Here is a 10,734-nt window from a genome sequence, read left to right as displayed (position 1 = left end):
GCTCCGGACGCGCAGGCTCAGCGGCCATGGCTCACGGACCTAGCAGCTCCGCGGCATGTGGGATCTTCCCGGACCGGGGCACGAACCCGTGTCCCCTGCATCGGCAGGCGGACTCTCAACCACTGCGCCACCAGGGAAGCCCTTCTGAGACTTTTAACATCATTCTATCACAGAAAATTATTCACTGTTTATTATTATGGTCACTCATTATTTAAAAGCATGTAAATAAGTGTTATGAATAGTGCATAATAATTTATGATTTCAGAAATTCTCAAGAATTCCTGGAAATTCCAATTTGTCATTCCTGACTGCTGAACATTAGTATCAGTTGGGAATTTGGAAACATTATTCTGGATCATTGACTTTCAAACTTTCTGAAGCAGCAGACCTTTTTTTAATCAAACAAAATCTACCTTGGAAATAGAAGATATAAAGGAGATAAAAATGAAACTCTGGCTGAAGGAGATGGGAGAATAAGGAGATGTGACTCTGTCCTAAACTTTGAGACCAAATTGCTGAATGGCTGGGGGTTCATCACTTTAGTGTCTCAAGGTCTCAGTTTTCTCATCTGTAAACTACGGTCGATACCGCTCCACTGGGTCCCTGTGCATATCGCAGGAGACAGTTGTGATGATGCTGCAGAAGAGCTTTGCAAACCTGGGACCCTTGTAGAGTTTCAGGTGCTGGACAGACAGAGAGCTTCCACACACCTGATCCAGCCCTTGTGCTGTGAGCCTGATGGAAGAGCAAGGACCCCAGACTCCATGCCCCACCCTGGCTACTTTCCTAGGACCCTCTCTCTGCCAGTGTCTCTTCCTTTTAAGAGCTGGGGTATCAAGACATAAACAAGACCTCAGATTTAAAGTGGGATCAGGCAGCAAAACACAGACATTTTTATTCCTCACATGAAAATTATGAATTATGAAAAGGGGGTTTGAATTTTGAGGAAGTTCCAAGTTCACTGAAACGGGGGCCAGAAAGTTGTATTTCAGTCTGGAACTGCCATACAGTCTAGAGCAATGTCAGGTCCCTCGCAGAACGTCAGGTCACATATCTGTAAAAGGCCAGGCAGGCTAGGATGACTCCACTTTTCCACTCACAGGAGTCATGTTACCTCGTTCCCCAGCTAAGCTCACACAGGAAAAGGAATCAATTTTGTTCATCTGTGTCCAGAGTGTTCCTGCTAAGTGGAGTTCTGGCATTCCTCCGCCCAGAGAGCTCCTTTTGCAAATAACAGCAGTAATAGTAAAGTTTGCTCTTTTTAACCTTTGTACCGTCTTTTTAAAAAATAATGTTACATGGACTAAAAAGCAACAAATTCTTGTTAAAATATATTCGAACGATGCAGAAGAATATAAAGAAAACAGTGTTTCCTTCTCCCTCCGAGCCTATCCCTAGTGGTAATCATATCCTTCCAGACTTTTCTCTATGTTTATACAAACACATACACATAAGTGTAATTTAGGAGTTTTTTGGTTCTTTTTTTTTCCTTAGGAAGAAAGGATATTTGTTTATTTGCTCCCCCTTTCTTCTTATAAGACCATTCTGTCACTTTTCTTTCTCTATTTTTAGTAGGCAGTTTCCAAGTCAGTACATTTTTGTAATGACTATTATTCCATTTTGTGGCTGTACCACAATTTGTTTATATATTTCTCTGTTGATGGTACTTGGATCTTTATAATATTTTGCTATCAAAAATAAAACTGCAAGAACACCCTTGCGTGCTTGTATGGCTGTCTGCACAGGATAGGACTGGGATTGTTGGAGATACACGTCGCATAACACCTAGCACAGCCTGGCAGTCACCGTGTTGTTACTCTCACCCTACTCATCTGAGAAGTATGATTTCTATCTTCCCATCTTTTTCTCTAAAGTAGTCCAGCCCATCTATCCCCTGAGCCCAACCGCCTTCTTCAACTCTAATACTTGCATCCCCTCAGATGCCACCTTACATGTTCGACAGCCAGAGAAGGGATTCCTGATGGGCAAATTCCAACCTTGGTGAGCACTAATGGTGGAGCCAAGGATACTCTGCTGCTGTAACAAATTACCGCAAACTTAGTGGCTTAAAACAACACAAAGGTACTATCTTACAGTTCTGGAGCCAGAGTCCAAGATGGGACTCACCGGGATTCGTGTCAGAGGGCTGAGTTCCTATCTGGGGACGCTACGTCTGTTTCCTTGTCTTTTCCTTTCCAGCTTCTAGAGGCTGCCCTCATTTATTAGCTGCTGTCCTTCATATCACTCTGACCTGACTTTCATGCTTCCCTCTTTCACATTTAAGGACCCTTTTGATTACATTGGACCCATCTGGATAATCCAGAATAATCTTTTTATTGATTGATTTATTGATTTATTTTTGGCTGTGTTGGGTCTTCATTGCTGCGCGCAGGCTTTCTCTAGTTGCAGCGAGTGGGGGTTGCTCTTCGTTGTGGTGCGCAGGCTTCTCATTGTGGTGGCTTCTCTTGTTGCAGAACATGGGCTCTCGGCACGCAGGCTCAGTTGTTGCAGCACATGGGCTCAGCAGTTGTGGCACGTGGGCTCAGTAGTTGTGGCTCGCGGGCTCTAGAGTGCAGTCTCAGTAGCTGTGGCGCACGGGCTCAGTTGCTCCGCGGCATGTGGGATCTTCCCGGACCAGGACTTGAACCTGTGTCCCCTGCATTGGCAGGCGGATTCTTAACCACTGCGCCACCAGGGAAGACCCAATCCAGAATAATCTTATTTTAAGGTCAATTGATGAGCCAGTGGAATTCCATCAGCGACTGTAATTCCCTTTGCCATGTAATATGAGTGGTGGCAGGGCAGCCCCTGCCAGCAGTGGGCCCTGCTATCTCCCTCCACAACAGTGTGGGGCGGAGGCAGGAGGCGGCAGAGGCAGGAGATGCCCTGGCAGGTTTCTCAGCCTTGCCTGAACTGAGGACCGGGGATAAGGATCCATACGCTCTCTCAGGAGGCAGAAGGTAGGTGCGTGTCTAACTAAGCCTCTCCCTCAGGCCAGGCTGAGTCCCAGGACACTCCTTCTATCCTCCCCAACCCACCCAGACACACCCCTCAGGCCCTGAAGTCCCCGCAGTCACCCTCACATCCAGATCCCAGCGTTTCCTAGACACTTAGCAACCATCCCCCAACTCCTCAGCCTTTTCTACCTCAACCCTGTGAATTACGAAGAATACGTGTGTGTGTCTGTCTGTCGGTCCTGAGAATTTGTCACCATTTGGGTTTTTATATCTCTTCCTCAGATTGGAGTTGGTTCATTTTATAACTTAGGAAAATTAATTTTGTTCTTTTCCTTTGTTAGTTTCTTGCTTTCTCTTATCCAAAAGCAAACCATTTTTACAAGAAATACAGATAAACAAAAAGGGAAAACATGAAACACACAAACACCCCGCCCACCTGGAGACAGTCACTACTTAATACCTGGGCATGTAGCTCTCCACACCCTCTTCTATGCATCTAAGTGTATTTTAACAGAAATAGAATTTTACCACAGGGCACGTCTATAGTTCTCCAATTCCCTCTACTTTTTACTTACTGTTATATGAGAAATGCCCTTTCATGGTAATGAGTTTAAATTTACCTCATTGTTTTTACACCTGCCTAGTGTTATGTTGTGTCTCTGCTAGGATTTGCCCGGCCCCACTCTGATTGGTGTTTAGTCTGCTCCTTTCACTCTTACAAATGCACTGGATGAATGCATCTGTGTGCGTGTGTGTGTGTGTGTGTGTGTGTATAGCAGTGTGTGTCTTTTCAAGTGTCCTGTCCTGAGGGGAGCGGGGACTGGCAGAGCACAATGGCCCTTTTCAACTCCTTGGAACAAGTGGTTTCCTTTAAGAAAGGTACTTTTCCGGAAAACATGTTATTTCAGGGTCTCCTGATTCCAGAATCCAGCCTGTCCCAGAGAGAAACACCAAGCTGCTTGCAGGGTCAGGAGTGTGGAGGAAGGGCAGGCGGAGGGGCAGGGGCTCCTGACAAATGGGTTTCCAGGCTCTTCCCTCCCTCACATGGCCTCTAGACAAGGGGGCAGGATTCTCACCTCCTCTGCACCAGGCTGAGGCCCAGCCAGTGAGTGGCGGGGGCAGCGCTGGGACAGAGCTGGGCAGAGCGGAGCAGGGTTCTCCCTCCCCTTTGTCCTGGGGTGGACCTGGGCGTGGAGAGGCACAGTCCATACCTCTGCAGGGAGGCCTTGGCTGGGCAGCCCAGGGCTGAGGTCTGTTAACCCAGCAGTCCAACCCTTGGCAGAGTTATCTGGGGTGAGGTTTCCTGGGCTGCCTGTTCGAACTGTATATGGCAAAGACCTCTTCCTTCTTCAAAGACAGATCCAGGTGGGTCATGTGTGAGCAAGGCTCTTGTACAGGGAAACCCGGGGCAAATCAGATCCCTGGTGCTCCAGCCTCTCCTTCATCCTGAAGATATGAAATGGGTCGGCTGAGACTTGCAGCCCCCATTTACAGAGGAAAAGGGTAGGTTCACTTTGTGTCTGCAGGTTCTAGCAGCACTGGGACGCATTGGCCCAGAGCGACCCACAGCGGGGGCTCAGGTCCCTCGGCTGTAAAATGGAGATGAGGGGGTCGCTGTGAGCAAAGACAAGATGAAACGCAGAAAGCATAGTGCCTAGCACACAGTAGGAGTCCGATAAATAAGAACTAGTATTAGCAGAATGAACAGAGAATGCTGCATTTGGAGACTGAGAGACTGGGGGTTCGAGTGCAGCTCCACCCAGACTTCCAGGTGACCTTGAGCAGCCTCTTCCCTCAGCGTCACCAAGTAAACACTCCTGGCTTTGCCAGCCTCCTGGTGCCAGCCTTAGCCTCTGTCTTACACTGCCACCTCCTCCTTTGGGGATAGAGGGGCTCCGTGCTGGCCTGTGAGAGAACCCCTCCCTCTTCTTACACAATGGGCTGCACTGGGAGGAATGGCAGGAGCACTTCAGGCCAGCACAAACCACTGCATACTCACACACACGCCTGACAACATACACACTCACACCATACAACGCACACACACAGATGCCACACGCACGCACCGCACCCAGACCACACACATTCTCGCCTCCACACACTCCACACACGTAAGAAAAGCAGGACTGTAGGAGCTGCTCCTCCCTTCTCTGGGGCATCATTCCAGGCTCTCCTTGACCCCAGCTCCCCTAGACCCATCTCTGAGCAGATGCCCCTGCTTCACCAAGAAAACAGACTATCTGGCATGATGCCCTCATCTCCCTCCTTCCCCATGCGCCCCCCACACAACATGAGCATCTACCCATATCCTCAAGCATCTTTCCCAGCAGCATTGCCCTGCCCCCCACCTGCCATCCAGACCTGACCCCTCGGACCCCCTCCGCGTGCTCCAGCTCCCAGCCCCACCCTTCCGTGGGTCCCTTCCTCGCTGGCGGCTGTCAGTGTCTCCCTCGGCAATCCTTCTCCTTCCGGCCTTCCATATGCTCAACCTCCCTCCCCTTCTTAAAAAGACCAGTAGTAGGGGCTTGCCTGGTGGCGCAGTGGTTGATAGTCCGCCTGCCGATGCAGGGGACGCGGGTTCGTGCCCCGGTCCGGGAAGATCTCACATGCCGCGGAGCGGCTGGGCCCGTGAGCCATGGCCGCTGAGCCTGTGTGTCCGGAGCCTGTGCTCCGCAATGGGAGAGGCCACAACAGTAAGAGGCCCGCGTACCAAAAAAAAAAGGGCCACAATACATCACCCTGCTTCCCTTCAGATTATCTTCAGTTGTGATCTCCTGCTGACTCAGCTCCCACTGCCTCCACCGCCCCTGTGCACGCACGCGCCCGCGCACACGCACACCGCCGTGGGGCTGCTCCCTTCACTCCTCTCAAACCGTTCTCGCCAAGGTCATTGTCAACTGTCACGTTGCCTAACCCAAGGCCTGGGTGCTCACCTTCGCTGGCCCCCCTGATGCTTTCAACCAACTGACCCGCCCTCTCTGAGAACCACTCCCTCCCTCGTAGGGTTGTCCGATAAAATACCAGACACCCAGTTCGATTTGAACCTCAGATAGACAATGAGTAATGTTTTAGTATAAGTGTGTCCCCAATACCGCATGGGACCTATGTATACCAAATATTATTTGTTGTCTACCTGAAATTAGAATTAACTGGATGTCCTGTATTTTTATTTGCTAGATCGGGTAACCCTACTCCCCACTTCTTGCCCCCCTCGCTCCCCACCTTCCTGCCCCTTCTCTAGCTGCTCCTCCTTGGCGCCTCCTTTTTGTTAGCCTGCTCCAGGGTGCTGGCCTTGACTGCCTGCCCTTCTCAAACTCCCTGCTTCCCTGGAACAGCCTCTCCCTCACCCTCGGCTCCATCTCCACTGTGGGCCGGCCACCCCCTGAGTCTCCAAGAACCTTCTCTCCAGCCCCTGCTGCAGGGGCCACCTCTCCCCTGTGGCAACAGCAGATTGCAACGCTGGTGTGTGTGTGTGCGTGTGTGTGTGTGTGCGTTAGGGAAGACTGCTCCTGCCCAGCCTGACAAGGGAGGCTGCCTCTTTGTTGCCTTCATCTTCTGTTGCCCGGAAACATGCTGGCCAGATGTGGCAAGAAGTGGTTCCCTCAGGAGCTGGCTGTGGCCCAGCCTCGTCCCCTCGCGCCCACTCACGCTGAACTGCTTACTCCCTGCCCGCACGTTCTCTGAACCTCCATTCATGCCGCCGTTCCCTCTGTCTGGACACCTTCCCCCAAACTCTGCTTGCTGAAGTGCCAACTTTTCTTCAAGTCCAACTCGAGCGCCACCTCCTCCCAGGTTTCCCTGGGTCTCCCAGCTCTCCCTCCCTTGAGCACCTGTGTTATTTGCACCCTTGTCCAGGTGACTATATTGGGAGTTCATCGAATGCTGGGACCAGGTCTGGTTGACTCCCACATTCCCTGGGCAGGGCCTGGTACACAGTCGGTGCTCAGCCAGTGTTTATTGAATGGAGGAGTGAATGACAATGAGTGAATGAGTGATGAGATGAATGAATGAATGCATGAGTAGATGAGGAAGTAAGGCTAAGTGAGTAGATGGAGTGGGTGGATGGATGGGTGGATGGATGGGTGGATGGGTGGGTGGATGGATGGATGGATGGGTGGGTGGATGGATGGATGGATGGGTGGATGGATGGGTGGATGGATGGGTGGATGGGTGGGTGGATGGATGGGTGGGTGGATGAGTGGGTGGATGAGCGAATGAGCAGATAAGGAGACCTCAGGGCTTGACAGACTGCCCACCTGCACAGTGAGGCTGCCCCCCACACTGCTTGTTTTCAGAGCTGTGTGAGTCCAGCCTACAGACCTTCCCTCCACAGACCCAGGGAAGGATGTGACCACACGATACAGAGGCAAAGCCCTGGGCCTGGGGTCCTGATACTTGGGTCCAGCTGAAGATGCCCGACCTAGAACAGAGCTAACTCTGCTTGAGATCAGACAGAGGCTGAGGCCCACTCTTCTCTCCCCTCCCAGATCTCGCACCGCCGTCTCTGCCCACCTGGGGCTCCTGTGCCCGTTATTTCTTTGTCCCTGGGCATGCTCAGCCACCTCTGACTGGTCTGCGCACCTCTGAGAACAGGCCGCAGCTGAGCTCCTGTGGAGATGCACCACCCAGGACCCCTTCAAGGAAGGACTTCAGGGCCAGCCTCAGCTGCAGAGCTGCTTTGCCTGAGGTCAAACTTGGGGGGCTGGGGGGGAGCACTCAGAGACAGCAAAGGTGGGGGAATGTTAAGGGCCTGCATCATTATTTGTCTCCTTCCTCTGTCTAATCCTGCTTCCTCCTCCTGCCCTCACACATGCTGATCCCTATAAACATCTGGCACCCCAAACTCTGTCTGGGCTTCACTTTCAGAGAACATGACCTGAACAGTTCACTCCACTCAACTGAGGACCTCCAGGTCCTCCCTGCAGCCGGTACCCTCCACATGCTCTATGAAGGCCCTGCTTGCGGGCTCTAGGGTCCAGAGTGACCAAGACGCGGTCGCCAGGAGCTCCTGTCCCTGGGTTGTGCCTCTTCCCTCCCCATGCTCACCCCACTCCACCCGCCTCCACGCCTCTCCACCAGCCTGACTCTCTCCCTGTCCCCTCACCCTTCTGCACCTCTGCAGCCCTAAGCCTCTCTCTGAGAGTCCTTCCTATGGCAGCCACGTGGCCAGAGTGGCCCATCCGGGCACCCTCAGAGGCCAGACCTCCTCTCAAGGTCAGTCCTGCCCCCTTCAACAGGCAGGTCCTGGGAGAGTCATTCCTTCAGGGCTGGCTGGAGACATGAGTCAGGAGACTCAGAATTCTGCAGCCTTCAAACCATATGCTAAATATGGCCCGGCATTTATTTCACGGGTACAGAGAAAACAGATTTTCTATAAATAAAAACTGAACATCTATTTATTTGTGATGCGAACAAGAGCTTTGTTACATACTGTCAATATAACATAACATTTTAACTTATTCGAAATTAACTTTCAGTTCTGTCATTTGGAGTTCTATCATTTTTCTATCATTCCTGAGTGACACAGGTCACTTAGTCTCTAAGAATAGAAGTGACCTATAAGAATATAGTAATAAAGTCTCATTCAAAATATGTTTCAAAGTCTTCTTTCTGGCTCTCCTGTTAAAAAAACATCTTGTACTTTCTGTGACTCTATTTTTCTCTTCTGTTTCCTTTTGTGATTCCCCAACCCTGATTCTTGGGAGACCCATAAAAGGATATGCATTTTCAATTATAAAATACATTGCCAGTTCCCAGGAAGCATCCCTTTGGTTTCAGAATTTCAGGGCTGATTTCAGGTAACGGGTAGGAGGCAGATCTCAGGGGTGGGCTCTGCAGGATGTGCACAGGCAAGTAGCAAAATGACTCAATTAGAGGAACAGATAAGTTTGTAAAACTGTCCACTGAGGGCGCTGCTTCCTCTGGTGGCAATAGAACCAGTTTCATAGGCATCCTGGGATAACTTGAGTTAACCAACACTCTGTTCACTATAAAGTTCAGTGATAGTTCACCGTGAAGCTCAGAAGAGCTGGCCCACCATACCATCCAACTCTGCCCGGTCACTCAAACTCCGGACCTCTCCTAAGCCCCATCCTGTGGGTTGGGTCCAGCTGAGCTCTCAGGGGTCAGAGCTGACTCCCACCTGGTCCCATCACCATGGATCTCCCAGACTGGAGGCCATGGCAAGCTGGGATGGGATGGGACAGGGAGTTTTCTGGATACAGGCAGGGAAGGACCGGAATGCCAGGCTTGAAGGAGTGGGTCAACAGAGAAGGCTTGCTGGGGGGGTAGATGAGTCTGACCACCAGCAGAGCAAATCCTGGGGGCTGGTAGGTCTCACATGAAAGTCCAGAAGTCCCGGACACCCGCCACTGGCTGGACATGGTGACCTGGCCCCGTGGAGAGAGAAGCCTCCTGGCGAAACGTGGCCACCGTGAAGCTGGGGCGTGGGCCCCCCTGAGAATCCTGGGTCCTTGAGTCACAGCTGAGACAGCAGAGGATGCAGCTGATGGCCACGGTGACCACAAATAGCACGGCCACCATTCCAATCACTGCCGTTTCCATGGCCCCGTTTGGCCACTGACCCACTGAGCAACCCGGGATGCGTCTCAGACCTTAGCTCCCCATCCGAAGCGAGGGGCTCTTGGTGATGGCAGGTACCCTTGCTCCTCCAGCTGCTCTCCCGGTGGTCTTCTAAGAAGATATCGGTCTGAGGCCCTGGCTGGTGCCCCCTCTGGGCCGTTGGGTGCCCCACATGGCTCTACTCCGATCTCAGGGGGTCTCTGTCACTGTTTTCTAAGCCTCGGGCCAGGTTTCTAAGAGCCATGGGCAACTCCCCTGGCAGCTCTGGAAGAAGCACTGTCCTGAAAGATGTGAGCTCAAGACTCCCTGGATGCAGGGGGCTGGAAGGAGAAGGCAGAAGACTTTGCTCAGAGGGAGCCTCACTAACCCGGCCCTCTGATGACGCATATGGAGTTCATGAGTGTTTGTACACTCAGACAAAAGACAAAATACTCCCCGTCCTGTGGATCCGAGATGAGCCCAGGCTCCTCCCCTGGAGGAACCTTGGGCCAGTCCTTGAATCAGCCTATCTGCTGCCTCTCAAACCCCTGGCCCTGTGCTGGGGGCAGGGACGAAAGTGGGGAGGAGGCAACGGCAGCTCTGGGCCAGATGCAGGGAGTGCTGCTAGGAAACAAGTGCCCTTTCATTCGGCCTCCTTTTCTGCACGGGCTGGGAGAGTGCTGTCGAGATAAGGCAGGTCATGCTCTGGGAGGGATATCTGAGCCCTTCAGTAACTACTGTGGGCTCCTTAGTCCCCCTCCCCGGTCTTCTGCTCCAGCCTCCCCGCAGCCCTCCTCGCTGCCTGCTCGTGCTGTGAAAACTTACCCTGGGCTCCGCGAGGGACAGCTCTGGCTGTACGCAGTGCCGTGGGCTCCTGGCCCGGTGGCCACCCCAGGGGCCAGGCCATGGCACACTCATTCCCAGGGTACTGCAGTCTTGGTCCTGCCTGGGACGAGGCTCTGAGATGTCTGAGCGGCTGTGAGCACTTCCTGCATTCCTTCCTCCAATTGTGAGTGAGGGCCCAGGACCCGCACAGCTGCCGGCCCCCTTGGTGACTGCACTCACCCTACCTCACCCCCCATGCACACCCATGCCACTCCAGCCCTGCTCCCTGCCAGGGTGTCCGCTTCACCGGCTCAGGGGAGGGGGTGAACCAGGCCCAGGCCATGAGTAAGTCTGCCAGAAGGGGCTCCATCCTGACTGTCACTCGGTCACA

The 10,734-nt window shown here is 52.4% G+C and overlaps 1 protein-coding gene across 2 annotated transcripts; it reads right to left on the bottom strand.

Moving 5' to 3' along the window:
- Positions 1 to 8,851: 8,851 nt before the first annotated feature.
- SPAAR (small regulatory polypeptide of amino acid response) lies at positions 8,852 to 10,465 on the bottom strand. Of its 2 annotated transcripts, none has more exons than XM_024763036.1 (2): positions 10,344 to 10,465; positions 8,852 to 9,859 (listed from the first exon to the last, which is right to left on the bottom strand). In XM_024763036.1, the coding sequence occupies exon 2, from the start codon at positions 9,519 to 9,521 to the stop codon at positions 9,294 to 9,296; it is 228 nt and encodes a 75-aa protein (XP_024618804.1). In that variant the 5' UTR covers positions 9,522 to 9,859; positions 10,344 to 10,465; the 3' UTR covers positions 8,852 to 9,293. The 2 variants fall into 2 exon arrangements, with proteins under 2 accessions (XP_024618804.1, XP_024618805.1); XM_024763037.1 differs by having other exon boundaries at positions 8,852 to 9,650.
- Between the last annotated feature and the right edge of the window lie 269 nt (positions 10,466 to 10,734).

This window comes from Neophocaena asiaeorientalis, unplaced genomic scaffold (assembly GCF_003031525.2).
Source record: "Neophocaena asiaeorientalis asiaeorientalis breed wild unplaced genomic scaffold, Neophocaena_asiaeorientalis_V1.1 scaffold449, whole genome shotgun sequence".
In the NCBI taxonomy this organism is placed as follows: Eukaryota; Metazoa; Chordata; class Mammalia; order Artiodactyla; family Phocoenidae; genus Neophocaena; species Neophocaena asiaeorientalis.
This window is presented reverse-complemented; position numbering and strand designations above follow the sequence as displayed.